At 50.9% G+C, this 20463-nt stretch overlaps 2 protein-coding genes across 3 annotated transcripts in view; one reads left to right on the top strand and one right to left on the bottom strand.

The window, feature by feature from the left end:
- ZNF750 (zinc finger protein 750) overlaps nt 1–2672 on the top strand; it is a 9553-nt gene extending 6881 nt beyond the window's left edge. For both annotated transcript variants that reach the window (XM_073660288.1, XM_073660289.1), the window contains exons 2-3: nt 1–1307; nt 1687–2672. The exon at nt 1–1307 is cut by the window's left edge and continues 95 nt beyond it. In XM_073660288.1, coding sequence (XP_073516389.1) covers nt 13–1307; nt 1687–2266 — 1875 coding nt within the window. In that variant the 5' untranslated portion in view covers nt 1–12 and the 3' untranslated portion in view covers nt 2267–2672. The remainder of the gene's footprint in view (nt 1308–1686) is intronic.
- The window catches only part of TBCD (tubulin folding cofactor D), a 232762-nt gene that overhangs the window by 151439 nt on the left and 60860 nt on the right, over nt 1–20463 (bottom strand). The window contains exons 9-14 of the mRNA XM_073660419.1: nt 10777–10822; nt 9978–10110; nt 8919–9049; nt 8337–8397; nt 5682–5756; nt 4958–5052 (exon numbers count right to left, since the gene is read on the bottom strand). Of these exons, the coding sequence (XP_073516520.1) occupies nt 4958–5052; nt 5682–5756; nt 8337–8397; nt 8919–9049; nt 9978–10110; nt 10777–10822 (541 nt within the window). The remainder of the gene's footprint in view (nt 1–4957; nt 5053–5681; nt 5757–8336; nt 8398–8918; nt 9050–9977; nt 10111–10776; nt 10823–20463) is intronic.

The following is a 20463-nucleotide window of genomic DNA, read 5'->3' on the forward strand; positions in this document are numbered from 1 at the left end:
AGAAGCTTCAAGATGTCCATTGTGAAGGAGCGCAAGCCCAAGAAGCCTCATTACATCCCGAGACCTCCAGGAAAGCCATTCAAGTACAAGTGCTTCCAGTGTCCGTTCACCTGCAACGAGAAATCTCATCTCTTCAACCACATGAAGTACGGGCTTTGCAAAAACTCCATCACTCTAGTGACCGAGCAAGACAGAGCGGTCAAGAGCCCAAAGTTGAATGTCATGGAGCCCAAACAGCAGTCCCCTGAGGGTTTGGTAAAGCCCACGCCTGTTGTGGCTAATGGACAACTCCACATCACCAGAGATGAACTCAAAGACAATGTGGAAGCCACAAATAAGGAGTCCAAAGCACATGTGGAAAAGCTGGTCAACCACAAAGACGTGACTGTACCCTCGCCAACTGGGCATAGCCCAATTTCGAAGCCAATCACTATTGAAGGAGTTTTGAGACCCTCGGCCTTTATGCCGGTTGGCACAGAGAGAAGCCATCTACCTGAAATCATACCACCGGTAGGCCCAGTCAAAGGAGTCCATAGTGAGGGGTCTGCTTTCCAAAGGTTAATATCAACCCCATGGAAAACTGCAGAACTGGTTCCACCTGAGTTTGGTCCCAAGTCAACATTCCCACATTACATTCGACAAATGATACCGGAATATAAGTATTACGAGACCGGGGTGCAGGCTGTCCTACCGTATATGTATGATAGCTCAAGGATATCAATGTACGGTTCCACAGACCACAGACTCTTCCGTCCTCACCCCATTCAATCTTCGGGACTCTCCATGCCAAATCCGATAAATCCATCAATTGATTTCAGACTGATGCATCAGTTCCAGCAGAGCTCGTCCATGCCGTACGGCTTCTACCGGCCGGCCGAACACTCCTTTTCACCATATGGCCTCAAATTATCTCATGGCTTGACCAAAGCCCCCACGGCACCAAGTATGGACAACACACCTTTCCTCTATCCAACCTCAAGCCCACCACTTTTCTACTCCTTAGAACCATCTCAAAAACAAGAGGACTGTCAAAAGGAGGCTCTTCTCGGCCAAGACAAGCATAAACATGAAGGAGAGGGCCTGAAGATGAGTCCACGGGCCGCCAGTGCCGCTACTGGCTCTCCTGGTAGACCAAGCCCAACCAACTTCACTCAGAACAGTCAAGGCTTTGAAGGAATCTTCGACCTGTCCAGCAAATCTACCTCTACGTTAGGAAAGTGGGACAGTGTGGGGCAAAACCCAACAGCTTTCAAGCCAGTGAAGAGCACCGACTCCCAACCTTCGCTAAGTCGAGGAGATTCTCCATGGTAAGTAATCTTAAAATTGGTTGATCCCCTTGACAGTGTCCACCTTGTCCTTGATTCCTTAACTTAGCTATGATGTCAATCTCGAAATTAGTTGGGTCGTTCATGTTGCTTTGACGACATCTGTGTAGGTCTTCCACCTTGTCCGCTACGTCTTATGTAGATTCATATCAACGCAGACCATAGAGAGAAGATGTTCGCTTTGACATTAGTTGGTTGATCTCGAGGATTTTCATGGTCACCTCCTCAGTGTCCTCACATTCATTCACTTCTTGCTTCTCCTGAGTCCCTTTTCCATATCTGGAGCAAGATAATGTTGATGTTTGAGAAGCTTTTTAAAGAAGACCATATTCTTAACCTGTCCCAATTTTTCTCATTTCAGCTCTGAGAATGAAGAAGTCATGTCCTCCTTGGATACCGATGCCGACTGTGACACATCAACGAGTGGCGATGACGAGGCATTTGTACCTCTTAACCTCTCTAAAAGGGTCGAGTTAGATACAGAGATCGCCCCAGAACACCGGCCCAATGCCGACTTCGTGGACCAAGACATGCCGCTGAACCTGTCCGTCAAAGACACGGGCAGGAAAGACAACGCAGAAGAGATGTCTCCAAATCAAAGGCCGCATTCGCCAAACCAAGACATCATCAACATGGTAGACGTGAAGGCGCTGATGGACCAATGTGATGAGCAGAAGCAATCGGCGGCGGTAGCCCTTTGCCAACTGGCGTCGTACAGCCCTGTTCCAGCCGCCCGGGCGGTGGAGGAGGACATTTTGGAAACCCAGGGGGTTAAACTGGAGAAAACAGCGCTCACCTCTCCGGGCGATCAAAGTCGTGGCAAACCGAAGAGTCAAAAAAGAGGGAACCTCAAAGACGTGAGCAAAACGGCCTCCAAGAAAGCAAAAACATCTGACTGCAACAGAGTCTTCACCCTGAGGAAGAGGCAGAGGATGTCCTAGACGGCACTCGCTTGTCTCGCTGTTCCTGAGAGCTGCTTTTCGATGACTACGTGTGGTCGGGCACTAACTGGTTAATCTGAAGTTCTTGCTGATGAGCGCGGACTCTAATGAACTGATGAAGCTAATATTTAGCGGATGTCCTCTCCCCGCCCCCGCTGCTTGCCCCATCCCCCCGCGCAGGATACGGGTCAGGACGCAACATATTTATATATTGGTAATATTTATTTTTGTATAAAGCATAGCCGGCGCTGCTGCAGGGTGAGGGGCTGACGTCCGCCGTCCGGCTGCGCAGACGTGTGCGCGGAGGATACGGACAATGCTTCCGGGTTTTGTCTTTTTTTTTTTTTTATGTTCTGCTTTCCAAACAAAATGAAGAATAAAAAAAAAATCTAATAAAAACAATAAAGGCTTTATTTCTCAGAATTCAGGAATCTGCGTGCTTCTTACCAAGTGAAAATGGTGACCAACGAGTGGGCAGGTCACCACTACAATGTGGGCATACAGCCCGGACCGGCCCGCCGACGCGCGCCGCCCAGACAAAATCACCGGCCGACACGCACGCAGTCCAGACAGACCCGCTAGCCGACGCGAGCGCAGCCCAGACAGACCCGCTGGCCGACACGCACAGCCCAGACAAACCCGCCGGCCGACACGCACGCAGTCCAGACAGACACACTAGCCGACGCGCGCGCAGCCCAGACAGAACAGCTGGCCGACGCAGCGCAGACAGACCCACTGATCGACGCACGCGTGCAGCCCAGACAGAACCGCTAGCCGACGCACACGCAGCCCAGACAGACCCGCACGCAGTCCAGACACACCCGCTAGCCGACGCACACGCAGCCCAGACAGACCCGCTAGCCGACACGCACAGCCTAGACAAACCCATCGGCCGACACACACGCAGTCCAGACAAACCCGCCGGCCGACACGCACGCAGTCCAGACAGACCCACTAGCCGACGCACGCGTGCAGCCTAGACAGACCCGCTGGCCGCCGACGCGCGCAGCTCAGACAAACCCGCCGGCCGACACGCACGCAGTCCAGACAGACCCACTAGCCGACGCACGCGTGCAGCCTAGACAGACCCGCTGGCCGCCGACGCGCGCAGCCCAGACAAACCCGCCGGCCGACACGCACGCAGTCCAGACAGACACACTAGCCGACGCACGCGTGCAGCCTAGACAGACCCGCTGGCCGCCGACGTGCGCAGCCCAGACAAACCCGCCGGCCGACACGCACGCAGTCCAGACAGACACACTAGCCGAGGCACGCGTGCAGCCCAGACAGACCCGCTAGCCGACGCGGGCGCAGGGCAGACAGACCCACTGATCGACGCGCACCTGCAGCCCAGACAGACCAGCTCGCCAACGCCCGCGCAGCCTAGACAGACCGGCCCGCCTACACGCCCAGCCCAGACGGATCGGCCCGCCGACACGCCCAGCCCAGACAGACTGGCCTGTCCCACTTTCGCAAATCTCATCTTCAAGCTATGGAAAAAGAGGGCCAAAATCTGCAGAAGGAATTTTGGGTAATAGTGCCTTTTAAGTAATTGTGGTCTTATTACATACCTGCTTCATGCAGAGACCAGGTCCCCCCACGCCGTCAGACAGGGACCAAGTTCCCCCGCGCCGTCAGACAGGGACCAGGTCCCCCCGCGCCGTCAGGCAGGGACCAGGTCCCCCCGCGCCGTCAGGCAGGGACCAGGTCCCCCCGCGCCGTCAGGCAGGGACCAGGTTCCCCCGCGCCGACAGGCAGGGACCAGGTTCCCCCGCGCCGACAGGCAGGGACCAGGTTCCCCCGCGCCGACAGGCAGGGACCAGGCTCCCCCGCGCCGACAGGCAGGGACCAGGCTCCCCCGCGCCGACAGGCAGGGACCAGGCTCCCCCGCGCCGACAGGCAGGGACCAGGCTCCCCCGCGCCGACAGGCAGGGACCAGGCTCCCCCGCGCCGACAGGCAGGGACCAGGCTCCCCCGCGCCGACAGGCAGGGACCAGGCTCCCCCGCGCCGACAGGCAGGGACCAGGCTCCCCCGCGCCGACAGGCAGGGACCAGGCTCCCCCGCGCCGACAGGCAGGGACCAGGCTCCCCCGCGCCGACAGGCAGGGACCAGGTTCCCCCGCGCCGTCAGGCAGAGACCAGGTTCCCCCGCGCCGTCAGGCAGAGACCAGGTTCCCCCGCGCCGTCAGGCAGAGATCACACTGAAGTGATATTCTTTCACTTTCTGGCTCCGGAGGAGGAAAATGACCAGTGTCTGCTGGGTGAGGGCCACGGAGACCTCGATGGCGGCTGACAATAGCGGTGGCCCATCCTGACGTTCAACTCTTCTGCTATTAGGCTTGAGGCCGGAGAGAGTGAGTGCCTGCGTGCGGATCGCTGGAGGAAGGGGACTGCAGAACACACAGTGACGACACCGCATCCACGGATGGTCACCATGACTGTGCAAGTGACCCGGCCACCACGAAGCTGACGTGTGTTCCACAAGTCTAGACTTGCAGGCCCTGAAGCTACAGGCGTGCTGGCTGGGGCGGTAGGTGAACATGGTGTGGGTTTACACAATGCAATCAGGAGGAGGGCTCCGGCCAGCACTACAAGTACAGGGACCACCCCGGGCCTCGAGACAGGAGCACCGGCCGGACATTACTGTGTAGGTGACCGCACGGAGGGGACAGTAATGGAGGAAGCGTTTACCGTCAGGGAGGCGGGAGGGCAGCAGCAGTCCTCTCCGGCCCAGCTCCGCCAGCGCCAGGCAGCCCCCGTGCCACGCCGTGTGCGTCTCCTGGAAACTGCGGGAGAAGGAAAGGCAAAAAATAATAGTCAGTGACCGGGAGTCACCAGGCAGGGGACAGAGACGTAAGCGGAGGGCACCGAGGGTGATGGGGGCGGGGCACATCTGTCCAGAATTATGTAATGAGCCGATCACCGATCATTAAAGAGAGGACAGGAATAACAACAGCAGCACAGAGTATTACAGGAGACGGGTGTGAGGGGGCAGTGACATATATCGGGGGGACCCAATCACTGCAGGGGGACTCGGTGGGGGAACCAATCCTTGCAGGGGGCCCAAGTCCCTGTAGCGGGTCTCGGTGGGGGACCCAAGTCCCTGTTAGGGGGTCTCGGTGGGGGACCCAAGTCCCTTTTAGGGGGTCAATCCTGTGGGGAGGTCTCAGTATCCTAAGACCCCCGGATCTCTAGGAGGTTCTCAGGAGTCCATCGCTGTGAGGGTCTGGAGATTGTACAGAGCGCCACCTCCTGGTCTGAACGGTGTATAACGGCCGTGTACACAGGATGAGGGGAGGTGTCTGGAGGGCACACAAGTCGGCACAGGCCTCCAGGTGCTCGGGGAACCGCTATGCAAATCCTGCCAGGAACCATCTTGCAGCATCAGACACAGCGGAGATCGTCCTGAGATTACCTGAAGCAGTCCAGCACGGAGCCGACCACGTCATCCGCCAGGTCTCTGGGCAGCCGGCCTGTCAGCCGTCCGATCCTGGGAAAACAAAACCAATCATGGGGTGGGCAAGGGACGGAGGAGGGCGCGGCGCACGGGTCCGAGGGACGGAGGAGGGCGCGGCGCACGGGTCCGAGGGACGGAGGAGGGCGCGGCGCACGGGTCCGAGGGACGGAGGAGGGCGCGGCGCACGGGTCCGAGGGACGGAGGAGGGCGCGGCGCACGGGTCCGAGGGACGGAGGAGGGCGCGGCGCACGGGGCCGAGGGACGGAAGAGGGCGCGGCGCACGGGGCCGAGGGACGGAGGAGGGCGCGGCGCACGGGGCCGAAGGAGGGCGCGGCGCACGGGGCCGAGGGACGGAGGAGGGCGCGGCAAAAGGGGCCGAGGGACGGAGAGGGCGCGGCAAAAGGGGCCGAGGGACGGAGGAGGGCGCGGCGCACGGGGCCGAGGGACGGAGGAGGGCGCGGCGCACGGGGCCGAGGGACGGAGGAGGGCGCGGTGCACGGGGCCGAGGGACGGAGGAGGGCGCGGCGAAAGGGGCCGAGGGACGGAGGAGGGCGCGGCGAAAGGGGCCGAGGGACGGAGGAGGGCGCGGCGAAAGGGGCCGAGGGACGGAGAGGGCGCGGCGAAAGGGGCCGAGGGACGGAGAGGGCGCGGCGAAAGGGGCCGAGGGACGGAGAGGGCGCGGCGAAAGGGGCCGAGGGACGGAGAGGGCGTGGAACAGAGCGGGCGCCGTGCACGGAGCGAGAAACGGAGCGGGCGCCGTGCACGGAGCGAGAAACGGAGCTGGCGCCGTGCACGGAGAGAGAAACGGAGCTGGCGCCATGCACGGAGAGAGAAACGGAGCTGGCGCCGTGCTCGGAGCGAGAAACGGAGCTGGCGCCGTGCACGGAGCAAGAAACGGAGCTGGCGCCGTGCACGGAGCGAGAAACGGAGCTGGCGCCGTGCACGGAGAGAGAAACGGAGCTGGCGCCGTGCACGGAGAGAGAAACGGAGCTGGCGCCGTGCACGGAGAGAGAAACGGAGCTGGCGCCGTGCACGGAGAGAGAAACGGAGCTGGCGCCGTGCACGGAGCGAGAAACCGAGCTGGCGCCGTGCACGGAGCGAGAAACGGAGCTGGCGCCGTGCACGGAGCGAGAAACGGAGCTGACGCCGTGCAAGGAGCGAGAAACGGAGCTGGCGCCGTGCAAGGAGCGAGAAACGGAGCTGGCGCCGTGCACGGAGCGAGAAACGGAGCTGGCGCCGTGCACGGAGCGAGAAACGGAGCTGGCGCCGTGCACGGAGCGAGAAACGGAGCTGGCGCCGTGCACGGAGCGAGAAACGGAGCTGGGTCGTGCAAGGAGCGAGAAACGGAGCTGGCGCCGTGCACGGAGAGAGAAACGGAGCTGGCGCCGTGCACGGAGAGAGAAACGGAGCTGACGCCGTGCACGGAGAGATAAACGGAGCTGACGCCGTGCACAAAGCGAGAAACGGAGCTGGCGCCGTGTACGGAGAGAGAAACGGAGCTGGCGCCGTGCACGGAGAGAGAAACGGAGCTGGCGCCGTGCACGGAGAGAGAAACGGAGCTGGCGCCGTGCACGGAGAGAGAAACGGAGCTGGCGCCGTGCACGGAGCGAGAAACGGAGCTGGCGCCGTGCACGGAGCGAGAAACGGAGCTGGCGCCGTGCACGGAGCGAGAAACGGAGCTGGCGCCGTGCACGGAGCGAGAAACGGAGCTGGCGCCGTGCACGGAGAGAGAAACGGAGCTGGCGCCGTGCACGGAGAGAGAAACGGAGCTGACGCCGTGCACGGAGAGAGAAACGGAGCTGACGCCGTGCACGGAGAGAGAAACGGAGCTGGCGCCGTGCACAAAGCGAGAAACGGAGCTGGCGCCGTGCACGGAGAGAGAAACGGAGCTGGCGCCGTGCACGGAGAGAGAAACGGAGCTGGCGCCGTGCACGGAGAGAGAAACGGAGCTGGCGCCGTGCACGGAGAGAGAAACGGAGCTGGCGCCGTGCACGGAGAGAGAAACGGAGCTGGCGCCGTGCACGGAGCGAGAAACGGAGCTGGCGCCGTGCACGGAGCGAGAAACGGAGCTGGCGCCGTGCACGGAGCGAGAAACGGAGCTGGCGCCGTGCACGGAGCGAGAAACGGAGCTGGCGCCGTGCACGGAGCGAGAAACGGAGCTGGCGCCGTGCACGGAGCGAGAAACGGAGCTGGCGCCGGGCACGGAGCGAGAAACGGAGCTGGCGCCGTGCACGGAGAGAGAAACGGAGCTGGCGCCGTGCACGGAGCGAGAAACGGAGCTGGCGCCGTGCACGGAGAGAGAAACGGAGCTGGCGCCGTGCACGGAGAGAGAAACGGAGCTGGCGCACGGAGAGAGGGACGGAGCTGGTGCACGGAGCGAGAAAAGGAGCTGGTGCACGGAGCGAGGGACGGAGAGGGCGCAGTGCACGGGCCGGAGATTTGGCTGCAGATCGTGACAAGGAAGTGAAGGAGCAAACACGGCTTCTGCCCCGAGGGCTCAGTAAATCTCACTACAATGATGTTTGCTCTGCCAACTGTGAGACCTGTAACGGTCGGGCGAGAAGGAGCGGGGGGTAGGAAGAAGACTTCATAGTGCCCAGCAGACCCACATACCCTTTCGCCGCAGACCATCGCACAATGGTGTCTTTGTCCTTCAGCCCCACCAGCAACTGCTCTGTAAGGAGACCGAAAGTGGAAAATTAATAAACAAGCAAAAAGACATATTCAGGCACCGGGCGCTGCGCTCTGCTCTGTTCTTTCTTCTAAAATAGGTATATTTAAGGAAAAAAACAAAACCTCATGATGAGGGGGCGCTGTTGCATTGAAGTCTATGGAACAGAAGAGCAGCTGTGAATTAGTGGTGATAAAAGGTACTGCAGCTAACAATTCTCACAAAAAAATTAAAATAATTCTAAAATAAATCCTCCCTAAAAACTATGTAAAAATAAACAGAAAAAAAGTAGAAATGCGAAAAAAAAAAAAAAATAGTTACGAGGGGGCGCTGTTGCATTGACGTCTATGGAAAAGATTAGCTGCTGCGAAAAAGTGGTGAAAAGTGGTACTGCAGCTAATGACAAAAAAAAAAAAAAAAAAGTACACCCCAGTGTAATTTTCCTGCTTTTAGCCTAATTTTTACAATCCTACGTCATGAAGTGTCTTCGTTCAGAAGGAGCAAGAGAGGCGGTCAGCACGTACCTACTACATGCTCGATCTCCTCTGGGATGTCGTACTCCTCCTCATCGGGGGAGGAAGTCGTGGACGGATTCTGGATGCCGGCGGAGGCTTGGAGCAAATTGGCAGCCAGAGATCTGGATCCGCGCTGATACCTGGGGAGAGGTGTCATTTTTTCAGGTGGACTAAGATCGTGGACATTGGGGGCCTTCAGCAGCCATTGGCTCCCTGCAATGAGTCGCGGGGAGACAAGTGGGTGAAGTGCAATGGCGGCCGATGCATTTTCATACCGCTGTCGGGATGAACGGTGGCAGTGAAAACGTTAAACAGCAGCGATGGGAGCCGGTGCTGGAAGGTCACTAATCGGCTAAAATCCTTGACCTTATGGGTCAACTTCTTCAGGACTCACACCCCCAACGTGGTCTCCTGGGCCGGAGCTGAAGGGGGCGCTATTCCATGACAGCTGGTGCCTGGGGCCCCATTCTCCGGCGGCGGTATCTGTTCAACATTTATGGCCGTCCTAACTTCTCAGGGGTTCACAAAGCTGAGACACAAGGAGCTGTTGGCTTTTCTCCTTCATCCCCCCCATATCTCAGCTTCCTGCCCCCACAAGTGTTAGAAGCCCAGAAGTCATGGGTTTCGATGGTAGGGAAGATGACGACCACTCGCCTATCAGCGTGGGAGATCTGATGGAGGGTCGTAGGGATGAGGCCCCTGCCGGATTTTTGTAGCCGGTGGCTACTCCGTTCTGCATATTAAAGGGCCGGCACAATGCACCCTCCGCGGGAACCACGGACATCAATGATGGGAGTGTTAAACCTGGATGAGGCTTATGTGCTGCCAGAGGGGCAGTAAAAGCTGAGCTGCTTCCCATGTGTCAGCAGCTCAGCCGGGAAGCCGCCCGACCGGTTAGGCAACCTCGCTCCATTAGCATCACAGAGGAGCTGTCACTAATGACTTTGGGATTTTTTTTTCTTCTCCTTAGTGCAGAGACTCCCATGAATCCCACTAATCTGTAGGTTTCTATGGGGCATGATGGTACAGAGGAGTGGGGTGCACGGGACCCCCTCTAATCCCACGTACCTCCAGTTGGCCACCTTGGGTTTGAGGAAGGTGAGCCCCAGGCGCTGGACCAGCTTGACTCCCAGCTTGCGGAGCACGGTTTGGTTGCAGTCGCAGAGCTTGCAGTTATCCAGGGCGTTCAGCACGGTGGCGGCTGCGGCAGAGAGAGAAAGAAGGTAATAGTTCAAGTTACCAACGCAAGTGTTTCAGGGCAAGTTGGGCGACAATTTGAAGGGGTGTCTCACATTCTCTGTCCTGAATCATAAAAACATAGCTGCTTTTTCCATAAACAGCACTTGTATTTTAGTGTCTAAATGTACATTCATTGAATTAGGTACCGCCATGGGTATCTCATGCACCCACTAAACTTCCAAAGCCAATTACATGCAACAACAAACAAAAGACAAACATGGCTGATTCCCCCCCCCCCCAAAAAAAAAAACCCAGCACCCCTCCCTTTTCCCAGGTGGTATCTGGTATTGCAGGTTGGCAGTCACTTTAATTGAGCAGAGCTGCAAAACTCGAAACACCAAAAAAACATGCGCAGAGCTGCTTTTGGAAAAAAGCTGCAATGTTTTAAGTTTTTTCAGTTACATGTTATTGGAAATGACTGTTTAGGGGGTATATTTCGTACCCATGGAAGTACCTAATTAAATGTGCATCTGCTCCCTAAGAATTAAGCGAACCTAAGTGAACCAAGCAGACATATCATCAGAAAGGAATAACTGAATGACAACCTCTCTGGGGGTCACAGCGGCCATATTGCTAATCACCCAGCTTCCACAGGACAACCCCTTTATTGTTTTGGTCAGAGTCTCACCATAGGGTAAACAGTCTTCTCTTTTGCCGTGCTTGAAAAGCTGAGCCTGCAATGAAAAAGAGGAAAAAAAAATATATTAAAAAGGCGAACTACACATCCCAGCCAGCCCTGCATATTCCTACTCTGACTGCAGCCCCCTACAGCTGTTTGGAAGTGTTAAGATCTGACCTACTTGCTGGCTGTTTCCAGTAAAATGGCGGAGTGATTCAGTAAAGTTCATTTCATTATTTGCATACCAAAGATGAGACGGTTGCGCGGTACTGGGAAGAGCTGACCTAATTTGCTCTATAGACGTGTAATTAAGCACAGGCTGGCAGGGCGCCACGCAAAGATGACTTCTCGGGTGTTAATAAAAAGCATTCCACGCCGTGGACAAATAAAAAAAACCTCCGCTCTCGGCGAGCAATCCTGGTAACGAGACGCATTCCGGCACGGATTGCGGAAACGGCCGAAGAGGCGATCGGGACAAAAAAGGATCTGGACTCGAATTCCAATCCCATGAACTGACGGGAATTTATTAAGTTGTGCGCAGATAATGTAGGAAAATTACTACCTCTTAAAAAAGAATAAAAAAAAATAGCTTTCTTAAAAAAAAACCCAGAAAAACAACCACTAAACTAATCGACAAGATGTGTGCAGTATTAAACTCAAGGAATAGAGAGCGCTGTTTCTGGATCAGAGCAGCCATGATTTTCTAATTGTGGTAACCCTTTTTCATAGGAAGCAGTTCAGTGGGTGAATTACATACCCATGGCGGTACCTAATTTAATGAACCCTGTGAACAAAGCCTGGAGCAGGCGAGTGCAAGCCACCTGACTACTCCGCCATATGAAGTCATGCTTTTTAGAGAACTTATAATATCCCTATAGCCCGGCATTATAAAATAAGTGCTAAAACCAGGGCATTTTAGCAAACAGAGGCTATATTTGGGACAATTAGACGCCATTAGACATCCCCACCCCTGTTATTTACTTAAAAGCACAGTAATTGCCTTGACTAATGTCATTTGCCGTGCACACGATTCGGAGACCACCCCTTTTTAAATAGCTCCCCTGTCGTACTTCACCTGAAAATTTCCTCCTTTACACATCTCCATCAACTATCAAAATTTTATTCCAGAGGGAAAGAGTTTTTGAAGAGTCACATATAATAGACAAATACTTCTCACCGTGCACAGTGTGTGACAAACACAACCCCTGGCAGAGAGCCCTGATCGCTGCGCCAAGTTTCACTAGCTGGTAGTGCCCTGGGGCAAAGCACCTGCGTAGCTTAGACCCCAAGGATACAGGTGTATCTTAAGAGAGGGGGTGTGGGATAGTTGAAAAAAAAAAAAAAGAACACTTTCATCACCCTGGGATTAACAGAAGCGTTGCCCTTTCTCTTAATAAAGCAGAACATTTACAGTGTCTGTAGTGGAGGAGGCCATTTTAGATTTCAAAACTTAAAGGGGAGCTAAGACGAACTTAAACATTTCCAGAGGACCTCTGCCTAAGAAAAAAAGTTACATTCCACCAACTAAAAAAAGTATTCTTATCGCCGAATGCTGTTTTTTTCTCTCACTTAGAACAAGACATTATGGACAATTGTAGCTTCCAGCTTTGTGGGAACAATTTGGGGGAAGGCCCTTTTCTGACCCCCATTACTGTGCCCAATGCATAAGGTCCACACAGATAATGGTGGTGGGAGTTAGTGGAAGAACATGACCAAGCCGAATAGAAGCTCAACCTAAACCTCATCCAATCTCCAACAACAGTATCTGACCTGAAGGCCATGGCCCCACTATCACTATTTGGTCAGTATTTTTTTTTTCAGGAGTGGGAGACCAAACCAGGTGAGGAACAATCAGAGAAAAGGTATAACAGAAAAAAAGTGCATTAATTCTACATACCTGAAGTACTCTACCTGACTACTGATAGTGGGGCCGTAGTCAAAAAGTGCTCTTCTGGATGATGGGGCAAACTTTCCCAAAGACCCCTCCAAATCCTTTAGGAAACCTTCCTAGAAGAGCGGCGGTTGATACCGTAAATCTAAAGAAGGTCCAACTATATATTAATGTCTAATGGATATAGAATGCAAGTCAGAAAAGCTGCTCTATGTAGAATATGGAGGGGGCAAATACTTTTCTCTATATTGTGAATTTGGCAACTCGGAACAGATGACCTTAAAAAGGTTATTTAGCATGAGCAAAAGCAATAATGCCCAATAATTTAGCATCTATGGGCGTTGACCATTTAGAGGGTGCATTAGGTACCCATTGCAGTTCCCTGTAAAGTCTAACTTCATGTTATGATTGCTTTATAAATCTTTAACTTCAGGTGTGCAGTGTCACCCTAACATTTGCAAGCTGCCCCTTATGGTGCAGCGACAAACTGTAATGGGGTGAGGTGGGGAAATCATAGAGAAACCATGGAATTGGCATGGTTGGAAATTCAAGGTCGTCCCTTCAATGAACCCATAGACACGAGCTTATTGATGGAACCCAAAGAAAATCCTCCCCAAAAAAAATGATGTCCGTCAGGGAGTATAAAGAACATTGTGATCCAGCTTAGCTGTGGTTAGATAACACAGTGATGAGGCACCACACCCCAGCCTCCTAAACACCTCAGCCTCCTAAACACCTCAGCCTCCTAAACACCTCAGCCTCCTAAACACCTCAGCCTCCTAAACACCTCAGCCTCCTAAACACCTCAGCCTCCTAAACAACTCAGCCTCCTAAACAACTCAGCCTCTGACTTATGGGGCCACAGGGAGGACGTTCCAAACCTCAGTACTGTAGGTGGTGCTTGACACATGCCTGTGAGGAATGCATGCCATGACACAGAGCCGGATTAAAGCATCGACAACCGGTGCCACTTATAAGGTGACCTAAAAACCACTGGTATGACAAACCGGCCTTCACCTCCAGGGGAACGCTCACGTAACCGGCCTTCACCTCCAGAGGAACGCTCACGTAACCGGCCTTCACCTCCAGAGGAACGCTCACGTAACAGGCCGTCAATTATGTAAAATACGTTGTGTCCTTAACTGTTCAACATACAAACGTGCATATATTATCTCCATACAACGAAAAGTGACCAGCTCTGCAACAGAATAGTGAGTGCAGCTCTGGAGTATAATACAGGATAAGTAATATCATGTATACACACAATGACTGAACCAGCAGAATAGTGAGTGCAGCTCTGGAGTATAATATAGGATGTAACTCAGGATAAGTAATGTAATGTATGTACACTGTGACTGCACCAGCAGAATAGTGAGTGCAGCTCTGGAGAATAATACAGTATGTAACTCAGGATCAGTAATGTAATGTATGTACACAGTGCCTGCACCAGCAGAATAGTGAGTGCAGCTCTGGAGTATAATACAGGAGGTAACTCGGGATCAGTAATGTAATGTATGTACACAGTGACTGCACCAGAAGAATAGTGAGTGCAGCTCTGGAATATAATACAGGAGGTAACTCAGGATCAGTAATGTAATGTATGTACACAGTGACTGCACCAGCAGAATAGTGAGTGCAGCTCTGGAGTATAATACAGGAGGCAACTCAGGATCAGTAATGTAATGTATGTACACAGTGACTGCACCAGAAGAATAGTGAGTGCAGCTCTGGAGTATAATACAGGAGGTAACTCAGTATCAGTAATGTAATGTATGTACACAGTGACTGCACCAGCAGAATATTGAGTGCAGCTCTGGAGTATAATACAGGAGGTAACTCAGGATCAGTAATGTATGTACACAGTGACTGCACCAGCAGAATAGTGAGTGCAGCTCAGGAGTATAATACAGGATGTAACTTAGGATCAGTAATGTAATGTATGTACACAGTGACTGCACCAGCAGAATAGTGAGTGCAGCTCTGGAGTATAATACAGGATGTAACTCAGGATCAGTAATGTAATGTATGTACACAGTGACTGCACCAGCAGAATAGTGAGTGCAGCTCTGGAGTATAATACAGGAGGTAACTCAGGATCAGTAATGTAATGTATGTACACAGTGACTGCACCAGCAGAATAGTGAGTGCAGCTCTGGAGTATAATACAGGATGTAACTCAGGATCAGTAATGTAATGTATGTACATAGTGACTGCACCAGCAGAATAGTGAGTGCAGCTCTGGAGTATAATACAGGATGTAACTCAGGATTAGTAATGTAACGTATGTACATAGTGACTGCACCAGCAGAATAGTGAGTGCAGCTCTGGGGTATAATACAGGATGTAACTCAGGATCAGTAATGTAATGTATGTACACAGTGACTGCACCAGCAGAATAGTGAGTGCGGCTCTGGGGTATAATACAGGATGTAACTCAGGATCAGTAATGTAATGTATGTACACAGTGACTGCACCAGCAGAATAGTGAGTGCAGCTCTGGAGTATAATACAGGATGTAACTCAGGATCAGTAATGTAATGTATGTACACAGTGACTGCACCAGCAGAATAGTGAGTGCAGCTCTGGAGTATAATACAGGATGTAACTCAGGATCAGTAATGTAATGTATGTACACAGTGACTGCACCAGCAGAATAGTGAGTGCAGCTCTGGAGTATAATACAGGATGTAACTCAGGATCAGTAATGTAATGTATGTACATAGTGACTGCACCAGCAGAATAGTGAGTGCAGCTCTGGAGTATAATACAGGATGTAACTCAGGATCAGTAATGTAATGTATGTACACAGTGACTGCACCAGCAGAATAGTGAGTGCAGCTCTGGAGTATAATACAGGATGTAACTCAGGATCAGTAATGTAATGTATGTACACAGTGACTGCACCAGCAGAATAGTGAGTGCAGCTCTGGAGTATAATAAAGGATGTAACTCAGGATCAGTAATGTAATGTATATACACAGTGACTGCACCAGCAGAATAGTGAGTGCAGCTCTGGAGTATAATACAGGATGTAACTCAGGATCAGTAATGTAATGTATGTACATAGTGACTGCACCAGCAGAATAGTGAGTGCAGCTCTGGAGTATAATACAGGATGTAACTCAGGATCAGTAATGTAATGTATGTACATAGTGACTGCACCAGCAGAATAGTGAGTGCAGCTCTGGGGTATAATACAGGATGTAACTCAGGATCAGTAATGTAATGTATGTACACAGTGACTGCACCAGCAGAATAGTGAGTGCCGCTCTGGAGTATAATACAGGAGGTAACTCAGGATCAGTAATGTAATGTATGTACACAGTGACTCCACCAGCAGAATAGTGAGTGCAGCTCTGGAGTATAATACAGGATGTAACTCAGAATCAGTAATGTAATGTATGTACATAGTGACTGCACCAGCAGAATAGTGAGTGCAGCTCTGGGGTATAATACAGGATGTAACTCAGTATCAGTGATGTAATGTATGTACATAGTGACTGCACCAGCAGAATAGTGAGTGCAGCTCTGGGGTATAATACAGGATGTAACTCAGGATCAGTAATGTAATGTATGTACATAGTGACTGCACCAGCAGAATAGTGAGTGCAGCTCTGGGGTATAATACAGGATGTAACTCAGTATCAGTGATGTAATGTATGTACATAGTGACTGCACCAGCAGAATAGTGAGTGCAGCTCTGGAGTATAATACAGGATGTAACTCAGGATCAGTAATGTAATGTATGTACATAGTGACTGCACCAGCAGAATAGTGAGTGCAGCTCTGGAGTATAATACAGGATGTAACTTAGGATCAGTAATGTAATGTATGTACACAGTGACTGCACCAGCAGAATAGTGAGTGCAGCTCTGGAGTATAATACAGGATGTAACTCAGGATCAGTAATGTAATGTATGTACATAGTGACTGCACCAGCAGAATAGTGAGTGCAGCTCTGGAGTATAATACAGGATGTAACTCAGGATCAGTAATGTAATGTATGTACATAGTGACTGCACCAGCAGAATAGTGAGTGCAGCTCTGGAGTATAATACAGGATGTAACTCAGGATCAGTAATGTAATGTATGTACATAGTGACTGCACCAGCAGAATAGTGAGTGCAGCTCTGGGGTATAATACAGGATGTAACTCAGTATCAGTGATGTAATGTATGTACACAGTGACTGCACCAGCAGAATAGTGAGTGCAGCTCTGGAGTATAATACAGGATGTAACTCAGGATCAGTAATGTAATGTATGTACATAGTGACTGCACCAGCAGAATAGTGAGTGCAGCTCTGGGGTATAATACAGGATGTAACTCAGGATCAGTAATGTAATGTATGTACACAGTGACTGCACCAGCAGAATAGTGAGTGCCGCTCTGGAGTATAATACAGGAGGTAACTCAGGATCAGTAATGTAATGTATGTACACAGTGACTCCACCAGCAGAATAGTGAGTGCAGCTCAGGAGTATAATACAGGATGTAACTTAGGATCAGTAATGTAATGTATGTATACAGTGACTGCACCAGCAGAATAGTGAGTGCAGCTCTGGAGTATAATACAGGAGGTAACTCAGGATCAGTAATGTAATGTATGTACACAGTGACTGCACCAGCAGAATAGTGAGTGCAGCTCTGGGGTATAATACAGGAGGTAACTCAGGATCAGTAATGTAATGTATGTACACAGTGACTGCACCAGCAGAATAGTGAGTGCAGCTCTGGGGTATAATACAGGATGTAACTCAGGATCAGTAATGTAATGTATGTACACAGTGACTGCAGCAGCAGAATAGTGAGTGCAGCTCTGGAGTATAATACAGGAGGTAACTCAGGATCAGTAATGTAATGTATGTACACAGTGACTGCACCAGCAGAATAGTGAGTGCAGCTCTGGAGTATAATACAGGATGTAACTCAGGATCAGTAATGTAATGTATGTACACAGTGACTGCACCAGCAGAATAGTGAGTGCAGCTCTGGAGTATAATACAGGAGGTAACTCAGGATCAGTAATGTAATGTATGTACACAGTGACTGCACCAGCAGAATAGTGAGTGCAGCTCTGGAGTATAATACAGGATGTAACTCAGGATCAGTAATGTAATGTATGTACATAGTGACTGCACCAGCAGAATAGTGAGTGCAGCTCTGGAGTATAATACAGGAGGTAACTCAGGATCAGTAATGTAATGTATGTACACAGTGACTGCACCAGCAGAATAGTGAGTGCAGCTCTGGAGTATAATACAGGATGTAACTCAGGATCAGTAATGTAATGTATGTACATAGTGACTGCACCAGCAGAATAGTGAGTGCAGCTCTGGAGTATAATACAGGAGGTAACTCAGGATCAGTAATGTAATGTATGTACACAGTGACTGCACCAGCAGAATAGTGAGTGCAGCTCTGGAGTATAATACAGGAGGTAACTCAGGATCAGTAATGTAATGTATGTACACAGTGACTGCACCAGAAGAATAGTGAGTGCAGCTCTGGAGTATAATACAGGAGGTAACTCAGGATCAGTAATGTAATGTATGTACACAGTGACTGCACCAGCAGAATACTGAGTGCAGCTCTGGAGTATAATACAGGAGGTAACTCAGGATCAGTAATGTATGCACACAGTGAATGAACCAGCAGAATAGTGAGTGCAGCTCTGGAGTATAATACAGGATGTAACTCAGGATCAGTAATGTAATGTATGCACACAGTGACTGCACCAGCAGAATAGTGAGTGCAGCTCTGGAGTATAATACAGGATGTAACTCAGGATCAGTAATGTAATGTATAAACACAGTGACTGCACCAGCAGAATAGTGAGTGCAGCTCTGGAGTATAATACAGGAGGTAACTCAGGATCAGTAATGTAATGTATGTACACAGTGACTGCACCAGCAGAATAGTGAGTGCAGCTCTGGGGTATAATACAGGATGTAACTCAGGATCAGTAATGTAATGTATGTACACAGTGACTGCAGCAGCAGAATAGTGAGTGCAGCTCTGGAGTATAATACAGGAGGTAACTCAGGATCAGTAATGTAATGTATGTACACAGTGACTGCACCAGCAGAATAGTGAGTGCAGCTCTGGAGTATAATACAGGAGGTAACTCAGGATCAGTAATGTAATGTATGTACACAGTGACTGCACCAGCAGAATAGTGAGTGCAGCTCTGGAGTATAATACAGGAGGTAACTCAGGATCAGTAATGTAATGTATGTACACAGTGACTGTACCAGCAGAATAGTGAGTGCAGCTCTGGGGTATAATACAGGATGTAACCCAGGATAAGTAATGTAATGCATGTACACAGTGACTGCACCAGCAGAATAGTGAGTGCAGCTCTGGAGTATAATACAGGATGTAACTCAAGATCAGTAATGTAATGTATGTACACAGTGACTGCACCAGCAGAATAGTGAGTGCAGCTCTGGGGTAAAATACAGGATGTAACTCAGGATCAGTAATGTAATGTATGTACACAGTGACTGCACCAGCAGAATAATGAGTGCAGCTCTGGGGTATAATACAGGATGTAACTCAGGATCAGTAATGTAATGTATGTACACAGTGACTGCACCAGCAGAATAGTGAGTGCAGCTCTGGAGTATAATACAGGAGGTAACTCAGGATCAGTAATGTAATGTATGTACACAGTGACTGCACCAGCAGAATAGTGAGTGCAGCTCTGGAGTATAATACAGGAGGTAACTCAGGATCAGTAATGTAATGTATGTACACAGTGACTGCACCAGCAGAATAGTGAGTGCAGCTCTGGAGTATAATACAGGATGTAACTCAGGATCAGTAATGTAATGTATGTACACAGTGACTGCACCAGCAGAATAGTGAGTGCAGCTCTGGAGTATAATACAGGAGGTAACTCAGGATCAGTAATGTAATGTATGTACACAGAGACTGCACCAGCAGAATAGTGAGTGCAGCTCTGGAGTATAATACAGGATGTAACTCAGGATCAGTAATGTAATGTATGTACACAGTGACTGCACCAGCAGAATAGTGAGTGCAGCTCTGGAGTATAATACAGGATGTAACTCAGGATCAGTAATGTAATGTATGTACATAGTGACTGCACCAGCAGAATAGTGAGTGCAGCTCTGGAGTATAATACAGGATGTAACTCAGGATCAGTAATGTAAAGTATGTACATAGTGACTGCACCAGCAGAATAGTGAGTGCAGCTCTGGAGTATAATACAGGAGGTAACTCAGGATCAGTAATGTAATGTATGTACACAGTGACTGCACCAGCAGAATAGTGAGTGCAGCTCTGGAGTATAATACAGGAGGTAACTCAGGATCAGTAATGTAATGTATGTACACAGTGACTGCACCAGAAGAATAGTGAGTGCAGCTCTGGAGTATAATACAGGAGGTAACTCAGGATCAGTAATGTAATGTATGTACACAGTGACTGCACCAGCAGAATAGTGAGTGCAGCTCTGGAGTATAATACAGGAGGTAACTCAGGATCAGTAATGTATGCACACAGTGACTGCACCAGCAGAATAGTGAGTGCAGCTCTGGAGTATAATACAGGAGGTAACTCAGGATCAGTAATGTAATGTATGTACACAGTGACTGCACCAGCAGAATAGTGAGTGCAGCTCTGGAGTATAATACAGGATGTAACTCAGGATCAGTAATGTAATGTATGTACATAGTGACTGCACAAGCAGAATAGTGAGTGCAGCTCTGGGGTATAATACAGGATGTAACTCAGGATCAGTAATGTAATGTATGTACACAGTGACTGCACCAGCAGAAT

Source organism: Phyllobates terribilis, unplaced genomic scaffold (assembly GCF_046119375.1).
Source record: "Phyllobates terribilis strain yellow unplaced genomic scaffold, ASM4611937v1 Scaffold_25__1_contigs__length_18738178, whole genome shotgun sequence".
In the NCBI taxonomy this organism is placed as follows: domain Eukaryota; kingdom Metazoa; phylum Chordata; class Amphibia; order Anura; family Dendrobatidae; genus Phyllobates; species Phyllobates terribilis.